We start from the raw sequence: 23,005 nt of genomic DNA on the forward strand, positions 1-23,005 counted from the left end.
AAAAATCTGTTTCATTTATGATATCAAGTGGTAGGTATTCCTCAAAAAAAGATACAAATTAAGGTAGAAGTGAGGCGGGGTCATTGCGTATTAGAAACACGAGAAACTGCAAAGAAACTAGAAGCAAAGAATGACTAGGACAAGGACAAAGGGCAAAACCAGACCTATATGCTCAGGAAGTTACGTTACGAGCTAGAAGTACCAAAAGTCTTGCCAAAACTAAATTTTCCAAAGATGGTAAAAATCAGGAGTTTTCCAATTACAGAAGACTAACAAAAGCAAACCAAACGGGGGGGGACGTGACAGGACAGAGACTGTAGACAAACAAGACAGCCCAAAAGCAAGAATGAATAGTTTGCCTTGATTTTCATTGGGGAAAATGATACTGACGGTGAGAAAAGTGAGGAGAACGAGAACAGGGTGACTAATAGCACTGAACTGGGCACCTTCAGCCACACTGAGAATGAGCTGGAAAAGACCTTAAAACAGTTAAGCTACAGGAGCGAAGGAATCAGGGCATAATAAAAAATGGACATGAAATCACCACTCAGGTAATCAGTGTAATAACCTGTATATGCAATAAGCAGTTGAGACATGGGTTGTACCGCTATGACTGAAAAACAGCAAATAAAAACATATTCAAGAAGAGGGGAAAACAGTCATCCAGGCAGCTATTGATCCACTGCTTTAATTTGTAGGATGCAGGACTTCAGATCTAGTTTTGAAGAAAGTACGGAAGTGACAGAAGCTGAAATACAGAGGCAAAACTAAGATAAAACAAATCATGGATCTACCAGAAGTGAACTGTACCAGACTAAGATACATATTCTTGTTAGGGAACCTACATGATTTTCTAGACAAAGGACACAGTACATTTCATCTATCCGGGATTTAGTGAAAGTATTACTTTAACAACATTGCACAGTAAACAAGTGAAGCTCGAGTTTTTTAAATGAGTAAGGGTTTAATAAAAGAGAAGACAGAGTGGAGTGTGTTGAAAAGGGAGGTATCTGGAAAAGCTACTAGTGGAGTTCCCAGCAACTGGCATCATCTTTAATATTTTCATGAATGACACTGGCACAAAAATAAGAGTGTGATAATGGAAAAAAATAAGGAGGCACCATCAAAACAGAAAAGGATTGACATAATGTACAGCAGGAACTGGAGGACCTTGACGACTGCTGTAATAAAAGTTGGATGAAATTCAGTAGTACAAAAAGCAAAGCTGTGCATTTGGGGACCAATTAATTAAAAACATGCATCTTTCTACTATAAACTAGCAGCTCATCCCTTGAAAAAAAACTGGGAAAGCGAAGGACCTGCTGGCTGTACAAGCTCATTACAGATGGAATGAACTGCCAGTACAAGTAAGCTGTGAGAAATGCAAAGAGGTGCAAAAGGGAGACAACTTGTGACCAGGATGCTGCGATACAACAGTGACACAATGGAGTGAAATTTCATGCAAAGTATTGCACATGATTTTGATAAGTTTGTAACAAGAGCAGAAAAAGAACTGGTAAGAAAGTAGGGGACTTAAGCTTCTGGCAGATAAATAGAGAGGATATTAAAAAGCTTGGCACATTTCGTTTAGCAAATCAAAGACTGAGAAGAAATAGGATTGCTTTCTTTAAAACAGCAGAGCAGTACGCATCAAAGAACAAGACAATCTGTTAAACCTAAAAGTTTATTTTGGCGTAAGACCAAGTGGGCAGAAAATAGGTGGATAATTTCTTATTTTATTTTTATAACCATTAGGTTGATAAGACTTCTGGAAGAGAACTCCTATTAGATAGAGTGGTGGGAACAAAAACAGTAGTATTTTTAAGATGGAGCTCAAAACAAGCATATTTACAGGCAGTACTAAATGACATGTCTTCCTGTAGCAGGGGCTGCAGGAGGTCCCTTTCCAATTCCATGTTCCAAATAACGCTATTATCAGACATTACAGAAACAATATAAAACAGCCCCAATAGCAGAAAAATTGAAAATTAAGCATAATTCCAGAAGGGGAAAAAAGCATATATATGAGCTTTGAAAGTAATGTTTAAGTTCAGGATTGTCGTGGTTTAACCCCAGCCAGCAACTAAGCACCATGCAGCCACTCACTCACTCCCCCCTACCCAGTGGGATGGGGGAGAAAAATCGGGAAAAAGAAGCAAAACCCGTGGGTTGAGATAAGAACGGTTTAATACAACAGAAAGAAGAAACTAATAATGATAATGATAACACTAATAAAATGACAACAGCAATAATGAAAGGATTGGAATGTACAAATGATGCGCAGTGCAATTGCTCACCGCCTGCCGACTGACACCCAGCTAGTCCCATGAGCGGCGATTCCCCGCTCCCACTTCCCAGTTCCTATACTAGATGGGACGTCACATGGTATGGAATATACCGTTGGCCAGTTTGGGTCAGCTGCCCTGGCTGTGTCCTGTGCCAACTTCTTGTGCCCCTCCAGCTTTCTCGCTGGCTGGGCATGAGATGCTGAAAAATCCTTGACATTAGTCTAAACACTACTGAGCAACAACTGAAAACATCAGTGTTATCAACATTCTTCACATACTGAACTCAAAACATAGCACCGTACCAGCTACTAGGAAGACAGTTAACTCTATCCCAGCTGAAACTAGGACAAGGATTATGGCCAGAATGCACAAATCTAAAGACTCCTTATGTGAAATTGGAAAACTAGAACTACAGCTCCACCTACTCGCACACTGTGTTAGGGCAAGGGGTCAGGGGCAGAGGTGGGGGAAGACCGGGTGGTTTGCATAAAGTGCCATGTGTGATTTCTAGATTCAATCCTAAAATTTCTTAGGGCAAAACTTTATACTGGAAGGTAGCAAACAAATCTCTCCAACCTAACTCACAGATCAATACCAGAAAAGTTATGACAGAATAATCTCAGTTCTTATTTCAGGTCTATATTGTAGATACTCCAAGAGGAAAAAAGAACTGAAAAAAAGGTTTAGAAAACTAATTTCTGATTTATATGCTGCCCTCTAAGACAGCAAAAAGGTACTAAATAGGTGTCGGAGTAGTCTTTTAAAAACAGCTTACTCTGAAGTACCACAATCATTTCGAAGCACATAAACATTGAAGACAAACTTCATTAGTATAATACATACAAAATTCCTCTCTCTTCTGCCTACCCTGATAACTTTAGGTAGTTACTTCCCCTTCTCTGTAAACAAAATGAAAGTCAGTAGCAGAAAATTGCTATCATACAATTATCTAGATAATCAAATGGAAGTCACGATCACAAAAAATCAATCACATTACACCTAGAATTGAAGGGGGGTGTTTTCACAGAAAACTTTTGGCTAGAAAGGACCTCCAGGGGTCATCTAGTGCAGCCTCCTGCTCAGAGCAGGTCCAAGGAGATGAGGTTGCTCAGGGGCTTGTCCAGTCATGTCCTGATCACCTCCAAGGATAGAAATTCCCTAAACTCCCTGGGGATTACTAGGATGCATTCCAATTACTGAAATTAGCAGTATGGGAAGGCACTTTTCTTCTAGTTGTCTACTATGTAGTAAAAATAGTTATTCTGGGTGTAAGAATTTGAGTAATGAAAGGGCAAACCCCCCCCCAATCTTTAAGTTCTTACTTTTGTAACTATACTACTTGAAAATGAAGCATTTAATCCACTAAGACACATTAGCAACATAAAACATTAACCTATTTCCTTTCTGTCTTCACTGTTTTTATGCATTCAATATTTTAGATCAATAATCCACCATTATTGGTTAAAAATCACTATATGCATGCCGATTAATTTTCAAAGTAAAAATAACTCACAAGATATAACCAAATTTGTCTATCTAATTAAAAAATATTTTGGTTTAGTGCTTTATTTCTATTCTATTAACATTTTCAAAAAGTGGCAATAGAGCCCAACTAGGTATATTTTTAAAAGCCTTAAAATCCATATTTGCTATAATCCAAAGATTTGCATTAAAATAAAAAACACATATAAAAAACTACAATTGTTCTACATACCAACAAGCCTTATTACATTCAGCGTAGTGTTTGTTAGGATAGGTGCATTCACTTTATTGAGGTTATAATCTGATCTCTTTCTGCTCCTCAGAGTTTCTCGAGAAACACTTTAAAGAAAACAGAACAAAATACACCAAATGTGACTGCCTATTATATTCAAGGACATACAAATAAAATTTAGTAGAAAAGAAATCCTTCCTCCCCACTTCTTTCACATGACAGTATGTCTTCCAGTGCAGTATTTTATTTATGCCAAAGCATAACTGGGTTAGGATTCTAACATTTAAAGAGAGACACCTGGCCTAATTTACATAAAATTGTGCTAGAGAAAGGAGTTTCTGGGTTGTAGTCCAAGTCTTGAGTTCTGCAGGCCTCTGTCTGGCCTCAGCAATCATTTTAACCACTCTGACTCAAGTTCATAGTTCATGAAGTAAAGAAAATGAAAACAACACAAGTCACAACAAAACAGGGGCAGACTAGTAAGCTACAGCTGAAAACGACTGTCTGGAAATGGAAACAATTCTGAGGAAGACGAAACTAAAAAGACATTAATTTTTTCATAAACCATAGTCCTGCGAGAAGCAGGGATTTGCACTTGACGATCTTTATGGATCCCTTCCAACTCAAGATATTCTGTGATTCTATAATTGAAACCTTCTGCCAGCTGCTATACCTCAAAATGATATTATTCCAAAAATTCAGAATGCTTCAATTTCACAGCACAAAGCTATGCACAGTGACTGTGGTTTGTTCCAAGTAATTTTTATCAATATCTCCATCAATCCAAAAGTAATTTTTATCAATATCTCCATCACTTCTTTGAAATGAAGTAGTCCATGTGATTCATCTTATGAAATCACGTTAACAATATTTTATCCTGTAAAGTTATTTTGTAAAAAAACATTCCTCTGCTTTGATCCAAGTGATGGCTTTCTAGTTCTCCTGCAATCCTCTACATACAAATAAAGTTAGCGTGCTTCACAAAGTCTGAATGGACATCTAAGTAGTACAGTGTCCTAGACAGAAGTTTGTGTTTCAGATCCTTTTAAATGCTACAGAGTTGGCTTTTGTTTATATGAATATATATAAATAATATATATATTTTTTTTCAAAAGAGAATATGCATATTCACGTGTGTGTGTGCGCGCGCGCGCGCGTGCGTGTGCGTATTCTTAAAGCAAGAGAGAATTTAAAATCCCAAGTGACTGCCTTCAAGCTATGGCAGAATTTAATTTTTTTTTAATCTGTAAAAGTTTACTGTTCTGCAAAAGCAGAAGCTGAAGCCTCAAGCCATTTGTCTACAAACAACTGCTTTTGACACAACAGAAACTATACATATGCACAAGAGCAGTTGTAGAAGAGTCTTCAGTTAACATCTAATGCTTGCTAATCAGTCTTCCACTACCTGCTTCAGAGAGCCTTCATCCTCCTTCAAAATCTTGCTTTCCAAAGTTTCTTTCTGCAATAATGATAAGCAGTTTAACATTCCTCCCCATTCCGGAGATCTAACTGGTGAGCCTTTCTAACTGTGCAGGTAGCATAAAGATTATTTGATTATTATTCCATTGTTGTAGAGTATAGATTAAACAGAAAATGAACTAATTAGAGTACTGAGATGAAAAGCAGGTAAATGAGACCAAGGACTCACACAGTTTACTTACCTTTTCACAGGGGCATCTCCTGTCTGCTCATCCACATAATCTCTTTTCAACTCTTCAGGAACATCACTGTCGCTATCATACTCTTGATATGCACTTTTTTCTTGTTCATCCGATTCATACTGTTAAGAAAAAAAAATTTACTGCCATTATTTTCCTTATAATATTGTCACTCATTTAACGTAGCATTTTGGTCACTTGGCTTTTACCTTGATCAGGATACAAATAACTTTGCTGGTTGAAAGGCTGCTGACAATGTTCATTAAAAATGCAGCAGGCAAATTATACAAAGCTATTTGTAAGTGCATTTCTAAACAAACTTCTATTCTCAGATGTTGATTAAGAGTAAATATTTGCATCATCCTATTCCTCCCAGCTACTGATAATTTTTTTGCTTTGTTGTTGCTGTATCAAGTACCTACGTATCTCAGCTTTTATTATTTGTTTTACAATATGAAAAAACAGTAATAAAACCTCAAAATTCATCCATATGGTGGCAATAAACCAAAAAAACCTGGCACCACACAATCTTTAATTATTAATGCAAGAAGGACTAAACTACTGCTTCACAAAAATACTTATTTATACCATATACATTATTTAAAAAAATAAAACCACAAAAAAACCAACTTGCAGTTGTTTGTAAAATTGATTTTAGTACACTACAAAAGAAATTTCTACTAGAGTCAACCACTCAACCTGTTAAGAGACCAATGGGATTTTGACTAAGCATAAACACTTCAAGAATAATAAGCAGTCAAATGCTACTATAAAAACATAAGTATTTCTCATGGCTACTATTACCATGTATTTTTTTTTCCTCACTAATTTTTCTGCACTTATTTTCTTCAACTGTATGCTATTCTATCTACATCAACAGCAAGAACAGTAACTTTGTATATATCTGTATGTTCTATACCTATAAATTTTGCACTGTGCGTGGAACAAACAAAAACTGCAGAGCAAGCAAGGAACAGGATTCTGCAACCCAAATTGATACACCTTTCCTCATAGAGGAAAACAAAAAGTACAACAAAACCCCAAACCACAGCACACTATATTATTCTAAGAAACACTCTAATGAGATAACTCAATGGTATTGGTGGAATAAATCAGTGGGGGCTAGATTTAAAGTTGGTTTTTTTTTCCCCTTGCTTTCTCAGAAAACTTGATTAGGTGTTTGGGGAATGCTTGTATTTATTTGCATGTGCTGGTTCTTGGGTTTGTTTTGTTTTGAAACATATGCCATCCTTTATCTAGTTAAAGGCTAAGATCCAGATATTTGAAATATTTATCTCATTATGAGAGAAACAATTCTTCTTTGATGGAAGAAAGCCTCATGTACCATTTGCTTCATTTGTCACAAATGCCAGAAATTACTCCAGAATAACTCTATGAAAAATGTGAATGTGTAGATAAATTAACCATGTATACCTGCCTTGAGACGTGCCTTCTTATACTGAGGAACATTTGATGTTAATTGCACCTTTTGAAAAATAAGAAGCTCAAGTAGTTACAGACAACTACTGCCTCCAAACACTCAGCTACATTTTTAATTTTTTGAAACTGTTTCACTGTTCAATTGCTGAATTGCATTTCAAAGATCACAAGAGAATTATTTTCAATTCAAGGATGGAAGGTTTGAGCCTAACAAGTGATGTCTGGAAAAAAATGAGCAACACAGGCTACAGCACATATAATACAATACAGGATTTCCATGGTAGACATGTATTATTATTTCTACAGTATGAGTTATGTGGAGAAATACTATTCACAAATACAGAAAATAAATGCTTTTTGTAATTATGAAGCTACACATACATATTAAAAGTGTACAACTGGGATTATTTTATTCTTAAAACACCTGAAATTTGCAATCTTTTTTCACTCCAATTAAAAGCAATCTTTAATGTCAATCTCTTTTTCAAGTGTTCTAGGTTGCTCTGTAGTATAGGTGCTTTAAACACTTAATAAATAGTGAAATAAATTTTTTCACAAAGTGAATTCCTTAACCCAGAAAAGATTAAAAGGAAAACAAATACTTGATGCTCTGGGATATAACCCTTTTTCCTGAAAACCTACGCAGCTCTCACAACATTAAGCATATCCATCAGGCTCCAGAATGCACTTGCACTTGATAAGAGTACACAATACTTTTCCTTTTAGCTTTTCCTTAACATGTACACTGCTCCGAAGCCATTTTATCAAAGGAGTCAATAATGACATATGACAAACACAGTCTGGTTCCAGGATCCTTAAGAAATGGCAGGGTTTTAAAGGATACAACCGTTCTCCAGAGGTGAAACCAAGGAAGATACACGAAAGTAATGCCAGTCTCTCAATCATCCAAAATTCACTAGGAAATATATTTTTTCAGTCACGCATGGCAATTGCCGGCCCCAGCCCCAAGCTATGGAGGCTTTTAAAGCCTAGTACTATGAAACCAGTATATTATAAAAGCAAGAAGCCCACAGTACAAACAAATTCAAAGCAAAAACAGCTCAGATGGAAAAAAAAAACATAGTATGAGACACAGACTAAAAAGAAATGTTCTGATCATTAGCACTCACAAGCAAAATTTCTGCTTCATGAACTGTTTTCAGTTGCCCAGAACTGCAACAACTAAGCAGTTAAAAAGACTTTAAAATTCTCAAAATAAGCTCTGACAGTTCTTACCATCCTACAGATCATTTGACAAGTAAATCAATTGCTTATGTCCTTGTCATGCCATTTCTTGAAATATCTGGAAACATGTCTGCATTCTCTGGGAACAAAATTTTGCAACCTCCATCTGAAATAATTTCAATTTTAAGTGCTAAAATGTGCCTCCACCTTAACTGGACAGTCAAGAAACCGAAACCTAAAACCTTTGTAGAAATGTTATCGCACATTACCTAAGTAAGTTATTTCTGTTTCTACGTACAGGATAACCAAATAGGTGTAACTTTTTTTTTTTTTTTTTTTTTTTAAACCAAGAGTTCTTTCTATGTGTCAGCACTTTGGAACAGCTGGTAAAGGAGAGAGGAGATGAAAAATATGAAAAGGGAAGGTAGGATAGTCACCTGGAAAGCGTACTTACTTGGGTCACAAGAAACCTTGGTTGTAATACCAGCCAGGTTAGATGTCCTGTACAACTACCAACAAGTTAGTTAACTTACCCTGTGCCTCAATTCTCTGTGTAAATGTGCATAATACTTCCCTGGCTCACAAATATTTTGGAAAGGATTTTATCCTTACAGTGACTGAGTTAACAGCCAAATACACTGATGAAAATCAAGTAAGTGCCGCCTTAGCATTGTTGAACACCCTCATCCACAGTCTCAGTATGATTCTTCATCGTCTTCAACATCTTTCAGTATTAAAAGCAGTAAGTTCCCATTTTCCAATGCATTAAACTGAAGTTATCATATGAAATAAACCTGTTTATATACAGCATTGGTAGAAACATGTCAAACAATGGAAATATTCACAACAACTGACTTCCACAAGGAGGGAAGAAAAATCAAAAGTATCATGCTCCATAATCAATTTTAAGTTACATTAGGCAAACTGAAACTTAACTTTGTATTTTAGTTTAAAAAAAAAGAAAAAAGATAGTTCTATACACTGTTCCTAAGTTCTCCAAATACTACTACATTTAAGGTTAAAAAGCCACTATTTTATAATACGAATGACTGTAAATCTACCCTATATTTCACAAGAAAAATGCATAATAAATCATATCATTGATATTTCACTTTTTCCACACAGAACATTCTGTCCCTCTGGTGTTAAAGGAAAGCCAAAGTTCATTATAGCTCCTCACCAGGCACAAAATCAGATTTTACAAATTTAAAATATATCAAGCTTTCACTAATAAATAACACTAAATTGGCACACAGCTTTAAAAAAAGAGGACAGTGCAGCCAGCCTTTAAAGTCCCTGACAATGTGCAAGCCTACCAAATGGGACACTGTTCAAAATTAAAGACGGGGAAACCACAACATGGACTTTGCTACACGTGTGACACATCAGCCTATTGGTAATTCACGGGATCGTGACTCCCTCTAGCTTATTTTACCAGAACCACAGCCTGCCACTGCTGAACCGCTGAGGCAGCCGCTCTCAGCCCCACCAGAGAAGGCATACGGCATCCTGGCAGTGATTTACTAGAACCCCATCTCCACCACGGTGCTTGCAGTGATCGCAGCACCTATGTGCAAAGAATGGGGCAATCCCTTAGCAACGAACTAATCCTTACTGTCTTAACTAGCTTCAGCTCTGGCTGGGATTGAGCCTCACACACCTTCAAAAAATAGACAGCAGTGAACAACCAACATATGAGCAGTAACCTTTACATACAGAAAGACTTTTTCCAATGGCTAGAGACAAATTCAGAATAAAGAGACAATTTTAGCCAGGATGATTAGATGGTCAAATTCATTGACTCCCTGTGGTAATAAGGCAACAAAGATAACAGATGACTTCCTGGATAAGGATATTACTCCATTATGATAAAGAACGTCGTTCTGGGGTGAAGGTGGCTTCCTTGCCTTTTTCTCAAGAGAATACTGGAAGGAATAGAGGAAAACCATCTCACACATTTACGTTTTGTAACTTATGCAGGTTACAAAGTGTCCCAGTAAGACTTGCAGGACCAATAAACCTCTCATGGGCCTGCAGTGTCTGTGCTAACCACTACCAGAAGCAGGATGCTGTAAGAGAACCACCACTGGTCTTGCATAATATGACAATTCCTGTGTAACTGTCACTGCATGCAGACTTTGTACTTGAAACACTGTATTTGTACAGAAAGTTAAAGCTTTTTTTTTTTTTTCCTTTTAAGCTCTATTAATCCTCCAAATAGGTTCATCATTGGAGAACAGGGGAAAAAAAAAATACAACTGAAGACCGAAGAGAGTATTACTGATAGCAGTCTGCTTGGCAGTAGTGTGATGCTTCAGGCTGGCAAGAGCCAACAAAACAGTATCTCCAACAGGTTCATCAGCATTTGCTACCTAACTTTTTCATCAAATGATTTCATGATTATAGAAGCAAAAGCTTAGTCCAGAGGAAGCTGATGTCATTTAAATTTTACTTGAGCTAGGAGAAACAGATTCTGAAGGGTAAAATGTTGAAACTGGAAAGAATGAAGCAGCTCTGTTCTAACTTGTGTGCAAAGTTTTCATATCTCACACAAGTGTGAAGATAGAAAGAAAAATTCCTCAACATATCCATAGCTGAGAAATGAAGACAATTCTAGCCTTCTACAAGTCTAAGTATTCCGCTTACAAGTCACTGCACAAAAATATGGGGACAGTGTCTGCATTCATTTGCCAGCAGCAACCTGCAAGGAATCAGAGGAGATGGAAATCACATTCCAACAATTACTCTTTTTTGTTATTAAGATGTTATCCAGTCTCAGTAGCTCTAGTTAACATCATCTTTGTAAAATAATTTCACACCTTCCTAATTATTCTACATGCAAATGGTTGCAAAAAATATCCTGCAATATTTGAGATGTATTTCTGCACTCACAGTGCATGTCATGATGGCTCTATACATTTGTTACAGAGTCAAACCTTCAGAAGAAAGCTGTCTTGGGGTAGAAAAAACCAACCAACCAACCAAACAACCCCCAAAGTTAAGTTAATTTTCTAGTCCTTCAAAAAAATCTTCTAAAAAGCAAAACTACTCACAAACATACAAAAGTCTGAAATGAACTCTTCAGTAGAGGGAGCTTTCATTTTGAAAACTTCAAGAGTACTCCTGGTATCATCATTAATCCTTATTTCACTAAGGAACATTTTAGCAAATATCTACCAAATCGTTGCCCAGATTCCCCAAAAGCTTTGTTTCAGAATGGGTTTCTACAAAGTACCATGGAATTCTGCAGTTTTCAGCACGCCCTGCAGTGCATTCGTCTTTGCTTAACACACTCATTTGGAGTCTACGTATAAGTCTAACAGTGATAACCATGCAACTCTTCTCAGCTTGCTGATAAGAAAAAGGCAGGACGTATGTTCTGCTCTATTACTTGACAGAGGAAGAACTACCACCAGGAAACTGGCCTTTGAGCAGCTTCCTTTAAGCACAATGCAACAATATTTTATGCCAATCAACTGTACTTTCTCTTCAACTGACACAGTAGGAAAGCGATTGCAGCATTGCCCACAGAAGGCAAGGCACTGCAGCATCACACTCAGGTGTGTCAGATACGGATCAAGCTGATCAAGCTGCTTTGCAACTCAAGTTCCACGGGGAATACAAGAGGAAGCTGAAAATGAGAAAGCCATCAGTGTGACGGCTGGATTAACTAACCTTAAACAAAAAACTAAACCCAACCTTATCACAAAAAAAAGCCCAAGAAAACGTTATTCATCAAAGGGATAAACAAGAGCAAAAGCTGTAACAAAAATATGCTAATGTAGTATTTAAGAGAATGGTACAAAGTTTTACACTAAAACATATTTGACACTGCTAGATTTTGACAGCATTCTGAAAAAAAATACACAAAGTTATTGTTCAGTTTTATAGCAGATCCCACCGCAAAGCGAATGTCTTGAGCATTTGAATTACAATTAAAAACTGCCTAACAAACATCAGATAATCCATCGCAAACCACGTAGGTGTGAACAAATACAACAGAAGGAGCAACCCACAGTGATTCTTTCCTGAGAAGCCAGAAAGCCAGTCCTAAAATGGCAAAATTGCTTCCACAAAGAAAGCTAACTTAAACCCCTGGAAAAATACTAATTTAGGTCGAACATGTATTGCTAGCCTTCAGAAACACTTGACTGCAGCGGAAAAAAAAATATTGATCCACTGCAAAACAAATTGAACTTTAAACAGGATGCCTGGCTCTCTGGCACGGTTAAAAGCAAAGCAACCAAAGCAACCTACCTAATTAAAGAAGTGGCTTGCGATTTTACACAGTACTGCAGTTAACTGATCCTTGTACTAAGACATTTTGCCACCACTGATACACAAAATAAATCATCATTTACTGAAAGCAAGATTTGCTTTTCCTTTTTTTTTTTCCTGAAATACTCCATACCCCATTGGAAGCTAACACGTCTTCTGTCTCATCATCTTTGCTGTCGGCCTGAATTTCAAATGGGTTTCCTCCATTACAGTACTGCTCAAATAACGTTACTGTTGTTGAAATTGCTGAAGCAGGCTGTTTACTAGGTGACACAGATGGGGAACGTGACTGCTCCATGAACTTAAATTCCTATTAATAGAAATAAAGTACAATTTTAATCACCAACAAGACAGTTTCAGTATTATTATGACTCCAGTTCCATAAAAACAGAGCAGAACAACAAACTTGTGGACAATTAACCTGATACAAAAACTTTCAGCCAAAGCTTGCGGCCTATTTAAACATGCTTTTCATGCTGGCTCAAGTTAACCTTGAAATTGGCAATCTTATACTGCTTGTCTCTAATTTTAGCAGGTTTTGGCTATGACATGCAATATATCTCCTGCGTTCTGAAAGTATTCACTGTCTAAAACTAGGTGAAAACTAAGTGGATTTTTTATTTCACAGCAATTAGGAGATAAAACAAGACCTAAATTCTATCAAAAAATGTAGTTTTCTTTACACAAGTTACCTAGTAATTCACTAAAGATGAAATTTTTTTCTTAATATTTTATTTTTAAAATGTTCTTTTCAAAATTTATTACTTTTCAAACCCATTGCACATGAAGTTTCTGATGACCAGCTGAGTGCACAGACTTCTGAAATTATATGGACTAAGTAGGGCACATAAGGTATGATTTTAGACATTTTTTCTACAAAACCTTGACTTATCTCAGTTGACCTATCAATTTTATCTATTAAACTCTAGCTATTGATCTTCATAAAAGGCAAAATGTACATTATCATTTATCTAAAGGTTTAAAGATCAAAACGTATGCAGCTAGAAGGATTGCAATGTTAGATTTCTGTTTGTTTACATGAATCAGTTACTTTCTGCCATTTTCTGCTGCTCCAGTCCCTTGAGCAATATGTATGGATTTATAATCCCATTTCTCTACTAAAAATACTATTTCTTTTGCTACTGGATGCTACCGAGGGTCCTCCTTCCTCTTCCCTCCGTGTTATTACTGTCGCAGTAGCCTCTTGCTTACTTTTACAGTTAACTCTACAGAAGCTGCAAAATTGTCTTTTGCTTGAGATTGCTCAGCCACATCCATTTTTGCACTTGTGATAGCTTTAATCATAAGCATCCACATTTCATTTGGCAAAACAGGTGAAATTCACCCACCACAAGCTAAACTTCACAAAAATCACTTTAAGACAGCAGGTGAGCACACCAAGTACTTGCTTTCAGTTGGACTTCACCACAGAAGAATTAACTTTTTTTTTTTTCCCTTTCCAAATGACCCACTGTGACCTATGTCTCCAGAAACAGTGCCAGAATTGGTACAAGCTAGTGAGCGCTCATGTGACTACTTTTAGGCACTCAACTTTTAGGATCTTACTCTCAGATAAATAATTTAGAAATGGAAAACTGATATATTAACAGCACATTAAAACATGAAATTAAAGGCTAACATTATGCTTACAACTTTAGCATCTTCTGTAAATCTCTACTTGCCTGAAACAGGAATACTACTGTTTTGAAAGCATTTGAATCTTAAGTTTCCAATATCATGAAGTGAAATTTAAGGGGTTTTAGCAGCCATTAAAAACATTTGCACAGTAGTTCATGCATGTTCCTACTTCATAGAACACCTGGACTCTTAGCCATTAAACCATTACTACAGTTGTATGTGTTATTCACAGAACATACATGAAGCTGCAGAATACTAAAGCTTGATTTAACAGGACACAGTTCCCAGGTCTCATTCTCCAAAAACATTCTTAATTCTTCAAGACGGGTTCTGAAATACAACAAATGAATACTCTTAATTGGCGGCAAGAGTAAATCAGGAAGTAGACAATTATTCAACTTATGCAGTGAAAAACACCTTCAAAAACTGTATAAAAAGTCACACTTGAAAACAGATATTTAACCCATCCTTTCAACTGACAGACCACCTAAAAGCTGTGGCTACTAACACAGTGTATGTTTTACAACACCTCTGGAGAAATTCTCAAAGAATGTATATCTCCAAAATTTGCAAACATATTTTTTTGTCAAAACCATTAGAAAGTATAGAGGAACATCCATGATTATGCAGTAATACTGGACCTTTTTTTCCTCTGTGTAAACTGCAGAAAGCAATATAATATATACAAACACTCTACTAGCAGTACAACAGCTTCTGTGAGCCCACACAAGATAGATGCTTCTTTCAAACACACTGAAGCCAACAGTTAGCAAAGGGAAGTGGAAAGAACTAATGTTCTACAGACATGTCAACTTTTCAAAAAAGAAAAAAGTTAAATGGCTATTAATCTCCTAAGCTATATTTTTCTTCATAGCTTAACTTTACCTTGGAACTAATATAGAAAATGTATTAGGGAAATGTAATCAAGCCATTACATCTCTGCATTGTTTCTGTTATGTTTTAAATCATTAGAAAAGCCTCTGTTCAGCCATAAGCAGAAATATCTTTATTAAAGAAAATCTTTTTGCCACATAAGCAGGAACACATATAGGAAAAGACAGCAATGAGTGCTCATTGAGGTCACATTGCTGTATCTTTTCTTCTTAATATACGCTATATTGTTTTATTTAACAAGTAGCAGTCGGTAAATTATGCACTGGGTTTCTAATTAGGCAGTAAAATATTCTAGAAACACCACTATTTCAATAACAAACTATAATCACCACAATTAAAATTTTCTTGCCTCAATAAGATGAGCAATGTGTTGAATTCTGACTACAGTTTGCTGTGTCTGTTTATATTCACCAGTTAAATGCAAATAGACTCCAAATGGTATTTTCAAGGCATTGAGTACCCATAGCTTACAGATCTTCTCGCAGTAAAGCCAACAGAAATAACAGATAGAGACGCTGTGAAAGTTAGCATTACGGATTAAAATTCTTTGAGAGGAACTAAGGAGAAAGAGTCCTAGAAAAGCAAACATTTAAAAGCCACACAGCACCAGTTTTTGTATCATTTCAAAGCTGAAATTAAGGCACTGACAAAGTAGTTGAACAAATGCTCTTCATTTTCACCAGCATACAAGTCTAGAAAGTAGCACACATGGAAGGTCTGATGCATTCATCCTCTTCAAAAGCTTTATAGTGATCAGACACACCTTTTTACAAATGTATTGGAACAAAAAGTAAATTGCATTCCAATCACCTTAACGATGTTCTCTGCCAAAAGTCCACTCTAATTTTTCAAAATAATCAACTTTTACCCAAAAAAGGCTTCATGTATGTTCTAGTATTACATTGCTCTTCTACTCTTTTTGAATGACATGACCACTTCCTTTGAATACTTTCTCTATGTTGCCAGTTCTCCAAAACACCACACCACCCAGGAGGGCATGTATGTCAAATTACACAATCAAAGAACTAATAACTCCTGGACTCTGAGCATTTCAGCTCTATGTAGGTTTTATGTACTAATGAATCCTTAAAAGCACTAGCTTTCCCTCCCCCCCTGCCCCGCCTCCAATTAAGTACACAAAGGGAGTGAAAGCCACATTAGCTTGATCTGAAAAGGCAAGATGCTTAAAGCTTTTATATAAATCAACCTGAGGGATATAGCCGAGAGAGAGGTTTTTTTATAGTTTTCCTTCTGAGGATGAAAACATCAGCTAATTAATCTTTACAATACCCACACAGCATAAAACATGTAAAAAGTATTAAAAGGTTCACATAATTTGAGTCATATCAATAAGTATTTCCTTTTATTTTCACAAGAATTACAAGAAACATTACCTTAATAAAAAACAGAAGTTATTTCAAAAAAATTATTAGTTCTATACATATTCCATCAGTGTTCCTTAACCTTTATTGTACTCAAAGATAATTCAGAAAATTAGTGTCTGATTCCCTAAGCTGTTAAATAGGTCCTTTAAGCACAAGCAAAACCATAATGGTCAATACGATATTTACTTAAACAAGTAAGTTATTATGTGGTAAGTCAGTGTAGTAAAAGATGGTTACGTAGACCAAAGCACCTCTTCTGAGCCTAGAGCTGCAAGCTCAGTTTCCAAATCAGTTCACGAAATTCAGTTCAGGGTTCAAAAATGCTTTCAAGAAATAAAGATAGGGGGCATGGCATCCTAATCAACTCATCTCCTGACAAGACAAAATGTGCATCTCATTAAGGCTCAAGCTTTTCAGACAACTGGAACTGAGGTCTTAATCAAATGTCCGGAAAGAAATCCTAGCTACAAACTACCAAAGCTGGAAAAAATTCCAGACCACATTCTCAGCTTCTGAATTTAGACACTGTCTCATGTTCTCCTGTCATAATTTTCATACTTTATGGATTTTAGGCAGAAAGTCTCAGACCAAATGGGTTTGGAAGTATTAGTTGTATGACAGCTCCCATACAACAGGACGACTGATCAAGACTGGGAAAGTAAGAGTTTCTCAGAGTAAGGAACACTGTATTTCTTCTCATATCTTCCTAGCTTTTTACACCCAGAAAGAAGATAAATGCTAGATAACTAGAATGAAAGAGTTGCCAATCATCCAAACCAAAACATTTGGGAAATCAAGACAATTAAAACAAACAGACAGACAAGTCTTGAAGCTGTCATAGCCATATATCATATCTGAGGCCAGAGACTGCCTGCATATGACTGCACTGGCCTCAGGTATGATAGTAGAGCTGACCAAAACATAATTAGATACTGCCAATGAAAAAACTATGAAAATGTGACTAAAGGGATGGACCATTTCTAAACATCTCACTTGATATAAGACAAAATTGCATATTGAAAAAAAACATTTCATAGCCACACATGATCAGCTTTTTTTATGTAATGGCACAGAAAAAGAAGTAACAATTTGGCTAGGAAGTATGGACTTCAGAGGCATTCATCCTCAGGATCCCTAGAGACAGCTTAAGAGGCAGCCTGAAAAACTGCTGAAATTCTATGTAAAAAGTTTTTCATCTTTATCTGGCTTGCCTGCTGCAGAACTAGAGTTTTCCACAACCACAGCAGAAGCAAAGGCTTCTCCACCCTCTCCCCTTCTCCAGGATTCAGAGCCTTATTCTCATCATGAAATATATTCCACTGTCAACCTCAGTGCAGGAACATTATGCAGTGGAATTCCTTTGGAAAGCATTTAAAGTTAAAATCAACAAAATAAATGCCATTAGACTAATCCACGACACATATAGTAGTCTCACCTGTGGTATGTTTTGAAATAGTTAACACTTTGTTTTCTTATAGATTCTTGCAAAACTTCAGACTTACTGCCACAAAATTCTTCTCCAACTTGCATCAGTCTGTAACAATAAAACTAGGTTTAGAAATTTTTATTGGTTTATTAATACTGTTGTTCCAACCTGAATTACAAGCCTCAATTGTAACCATGAGCGTACATCTATCTCCATAAAAGCAGAGCACCAATTTTAAGTTGCAAACACTTCACTCATTCCACAAAAGTCCATGTCTCATTTCCCTCCAAATCCTATCATAATGTCCCATACACATAGAGACAAAGAGCCATAAGCAAAATAAATGTCTTTTTGAGATCCCACTATGCAGGGCAAGCTGTACAGCTCACAGCCTGAATTTGTCATTTTATTACCAAAAAAGAAGGCTATAATACTGTACAGGTTAGCAGTATCACAGTATTTTACTGCTCTTGACTGAGAGTCCCTTTAAAAGCTTTTAGAAACATCAAAATTGTCAGATCTGCACATCTGAAATCTTAAAGGTGGACAATACTGAAATCATATCGCACTTAAGCGCCACTTGAGCAGCAAAGCAATTTATGCTACCTCTCCCAAATACATCCTCATAAATGCCCACATAAAGAAGAAGTGGTCTTCAAACTGTCAGTAGATATGAACAAAGTTGGCATCAGAATGTAAATATCAGCCTTAATTAACTGTGCTGTCTTATCAGAGTTCAAGTTTGTGCACATGTATTAAATGGTCTTATGACCACATCAGAGTACCTGCTGGTAACATCAAGTACAAATATGAAGTCGTCATATTTGAAGTTAGACAGATCTGTTCCCAGAAGATATGTTTTCACTTTCAGTTGAACATCCTACAAAACACAAACAAGTTTTTGTATACTTAATACACTGAAGACAAAAAGGTGAAGGCTCAGGTGCCTGGTTCATTATCACTTTTTGGTTTATTTGCACTTACAACTTCTTTTTGATATTTAGAGTAGAACTCCATTTTCTGTAACATGAATGCTTTCTCATTGCCTTTCTAAAATAATATTAGAATCAGTTTCTTTAACACTCTATAACACATGGTCAATCCTAGATGCTTTATTGCCACTGCAAAAAGAGAGCTCTGGATTACAATTCAGCCATGGAAAAGGTTTACAGCCTTCTCATCATACACTTGGGGCCTCACTGCACAGCAAACTGATCCAGCAGTCAGACCAGGAATATTGTTAAAACCAGGCAAGTGACTTCAGGGTCTCCATAGCTATGTTATACCAGAAACATAAAGCAGTATGACTGTGCTAACAGAGAGAAGCACATGAGAAGAAAATAGATTGTGGGGCAGCAAACAGGTTGGGAGAAGTGGAATCAGGCTGCAAGTCAGGTTACTATGTTCTGGTATCTTGACTGAGTTTGTAAGCATAGCGACCAAGCAGTAACTGAGTCAGGGAAATTGTATTTCCATGCTTTTAATATATTTAGCTCAAAACAAATCACTTAAAAAAAAAAAAATCCCTGGGGAGATTTCTTTAAGAAGATCAGTATAAATATAACTGTAATTAATACTGGTGGAGGGGGGCAGCAGCAGGGAGATAAATATTTAGGAAGAAGAAAAAAAAAAAAATCAAAAACCATACCTGCCATATTCGTGAAAGCCCATGTTCCAATTTCTTTTTTACATAGCTGCGGTCAAAACTGTTCTCTTCAGTTCCAATCACATTGCTGCCATCTGAAATTCAAGGTGAAAGGTATTGTATGTATTTCCAAAAGCCTTGAAATGTATCCTAGTTTTCTACCTATAATGAAACTTCTGCCTTAGCCACTATCATATTATCCATTATGCAAACTCCAGGAGAGCTCCATTGCTCTAAACTTTTGAAAGGAAATGAATAAAGCACATATAAATATTATATGCTAATGCAGACCAGGAGAACTTCTGATTGCTTTTATGTAAGCAGGATACCCCATTCAATAAAAATCAAAAAAAGATGAGAGTAACAGATACTGATATTTCAAATACACAAGATAAAGTTGAATGCTGAAGTGAGCAATGCTCTCTACAACAAGATTCTCTAAGATATTCTACCTTTGTAGACAAGAATTATGAACTTAAAAATTTCAGAAGTAAGATTTTTAACTTTCTGCTCTAGTAAATTCTGTCTGCAACTCTGAGGAAAAATACTGAAACTTTTTCCATGAACTATGCAAACAATATACCATGCTCTTTTCTTTTCTTTTTTTTTTTTTCCCCTCTTATTCTAATCTACGCTTAAGCATAAAATAATGTCAATCATACAAGCAGGTGTTTTTCGTTCTTCCAAATTACTTTATTTAATTCTAAAACCTTCATTCCTGCAGCACTGGATCACTTTCCAAAAAAGCACTATAATGCATGGTAAACTTCTCCTGTATGTGGTCCTCCCTCTGCCCATGGAGGAAATAAGTTTTATTTCCATTCTAAAAAAGAGAAGGTACTATTTTATATGTGGTTTGTGAATATACAGTTGTGGTTACACTTGCAGACTGTGATGGCACAGTGTCATGCAGTTTGCTTCACAGCCTATGACTGATGACAGGAAAGCTCTGTCTTAGCCAGACTATACATACAAAGTTTCCCCATGGTAAGAAAAATCTGCTGTTCCTGACAAGCAACTATGCATGTCCTTTAAAGCCCGAACCATTTAGTGATTTGACAAGAAAGATAAAAACTCACATAAAATATTACACTGGAATATTACAAAGCATACAGCCCTCCTTCTACCCCATCATTCAAGAGGCTGCAAACACAGAAGAATTAAGATTGCCTGCAGTACCCCAGCATTGCCATGCAGCTCAGACCTGTCCTTCCATCTTCTCTGCAACCTCCACCTAATTTTCAGTACTTGAGAAGACTATTCACTGCCTTGCTCCTGGCCCAGCTGGTCTCATCTCTCTACCTCCACACACAGGCTCCCAACTCAAAGCCATTTCTTTCCCTGATTCCAGCATTTCCTCTCAAAAACCTCCACCCAGCTCCAAGCTATCATTCTGCACACACATCAGGCAGTCTCATCCATTCCTGCTGCCTAGGCTTCACGGGAACAGGCAGCACAAAGTCCAGATCATGCAGGAACCAAGAGAGGGAACTGGAAAAAATACATAAATAAATAAATGAAAGTTCCTTATGATATCATGGGAAAGACAGCTCCTACCTATAATTTGGGCCTACGTGGAGAGCAACAGGACATGTCTAACAGACTAGCACCTGTCTAACACCCTTGACTTAGATTGCGTTCTTGAAAGATGGACTCCCTTTTTTTAACCTGTTGGACTTCATGACCAGGTAGACACATCACTGCTATAATGCAAACAGGAAGGTAAAAGAAAGAGTAGAACATTTAACAGCTCCTCAACAACTGGCAGTAGTGTCTTGGCCAACCCTAACTTGTGGAACACATTATTTGATGGGGGGCGGGGGGGGGGGTGGAATTATTTCTAGCCTCAGCAAGGAATTCGGAAGTGATCCAAGGCCATGGGCTGAACTGCCTCAGTGGGATTACATGCAGCTTCCACCCATGGAGACAGCACTGAGGGTGTGAAGCGTGTTCAGCTGTTAAACTGTGTGATGCTGCCAGACAGCTCAGGTGCAGCTCCAGCAGCTTTTCATTCATGAGCGGATCTCCTCAGTGCTGGGACAGGATTTTATATGGTCATTCAAAACTAGCAAGGACAAAACCGCCACCTGCATCCTGAATCTGTGTCACAATAGTGTTCCTTAGGTAGTAATGTGCTACCAGGACCACAGTGAGAGCTAATCCTGACTGACCTTTGCAGTTCTTCATTACTAGGCTTCATAGTTTTTTTCCAGAAAGCCTCCTGGCTTAATTTCACTTTCCTCAGAGACAGTAGCAATTTTTCATGTCTAATTTGCTATCTACTGAAGAAGAGTACAGAACCATAAAGAACCTCCATTTGCCAATGCTAAGATATTTTTCGTCAATGACAAAATGCTCTTTCCATGTCAAGCCTTGCCCTGAATCCAGACCATGCAGTCTAGATGAATATCACGTAAATACTGTGGGCACCTTACTAATAAGCCCAGTAAGGAATGGGAGGCCAATACAAGATTTTAATCAACCTTTACAGATGTGTGCAGAACAGACCTCTGCAGCATTGTCTGGACTATTGCATATTTAAGAGAAGGAAGAATGGCTATGGCTGAACAAGAATGATTATGACTGGTATCAGATACTGACAATTCAATTAAACCAAAATACAAAAGAACACAGCAGAGTCTGACCATGTTCTGACCATATTTTCTTTACATCATCCAGTGCTCACTGCCAAGTGAGCAGAGTCTCCTTCTGTAACAATCACTAATCCTAAATAGCACTTACCAGTGTCTCATACTCCCAGTCCTAGGCCAGACTCACTGTAAGTAGAAGAGCATGATATGCATATTCCTTCTGCCCATCAACCATGTGTTTTCTGCTTTGAACTTTTTCAGAGTATGTTTCTCAGAACAAGAACTATTTGCATTTCCCATGTAAATAAAAAAAACCTCTAAATATTGCATATATAAAATATATTATCTATTATATGACAACAAAGCAAGAGAAACAACAAATATATGAAACCTTCAACACCTGTAGCTCCATTTAAATTAAGCAAACGTGGGGAATATGGTTACTGAGAAGGATGCTGGCCTTGCTTAATTTCTTTCAAGTGGAGCTGTTTGGTGTGTCTGGACATGTTATTAAATTATGATCTTTACCAAACACTGAGGGAGCTTCATCTGCAAGCTAGGTATTATGATAGTGAACATATGAATACTACCAAGAAGAATCTTCAAGCCAGTTAAGTTAAAATCAGTCTGCCCATGAGGCTAAACCTCAAGAATACAGAACAAGTACAATACTATATGCAGCCAGAATGTAAAAGCTCTGGTACTTTCAATTGATTAAATCCTCCTCACAATTAAAAACATAACAAAATACATTCTGGAATTTGGCCTTATAGTAGGGACAGATATTAATTTCTTCCAAGGCTGCAAAGCTGTGTTCAACTCTTTCCTGTTTAAGGTCATTGAGACTGCTTTTGCAGGCTGAC

The 23,005-nt window shown here is 36.9% G+C and overlaps 1 protein-coding gene across 2 annotated transcripts in view; it reads right to left on the reverse strand.

Annotated features, from left to right (window-relative positions):
- The window catches only part of VPS50 (VPS50 subunit of EARP/GARPII complex), a 99,281-nt gene that overhangs the window by 31,963 nt on the left and 44,313 nt on the right, over positions 1-23,005 (reverse strand). For both annotated transcript variants that reach the window (XM_052802102.1, XM_052802112.1), the window contains exons 14-20: positions 19,555-19,646; positions 18,692-18,786; positions 17,916-18,014; positions 14,441-14,531; positions 12,697-12,873; positions 5,664-5,782; positions 4,003-4,109 (exon numbers count right to left, since the gene is read on the reverse strand). In XM_052802102.1, the coding sequence (XP_052658062.1) occupies positions 4,003-4,109; positions 5,664-5,782; positions 12,697-12,873; positions 14,441-14,531; positions 17,916-18,014; positions 18,692-18,786; positions 19,555-19,646 (780 nt within the window). The remainder of the gene's footprint in view (positions 1-4,002; positions 4,110-5,663; positions 5,783-12,696; positions 12,874-14,440; positions 14,532-17,915; positions 18,015-18,691; positions 18,787-19,554; positions 19,647-23,005) is intronic.

The sequence above is a fragment of the Harpia harpyja genome, chromosome 1 (genome assembly GCF_026419915.1).
Source record: "Harpia harpyja isolate bHarHar1 chromosome 1, bHarHar1 primary haplotype, whole genome shotgun sequence".
Lineage (NCBI taxonomy): Eukaryota > Metazoa > Chordata > Aves > Accipitriformes > Accipitridae > Harpia > Harpia harpyja.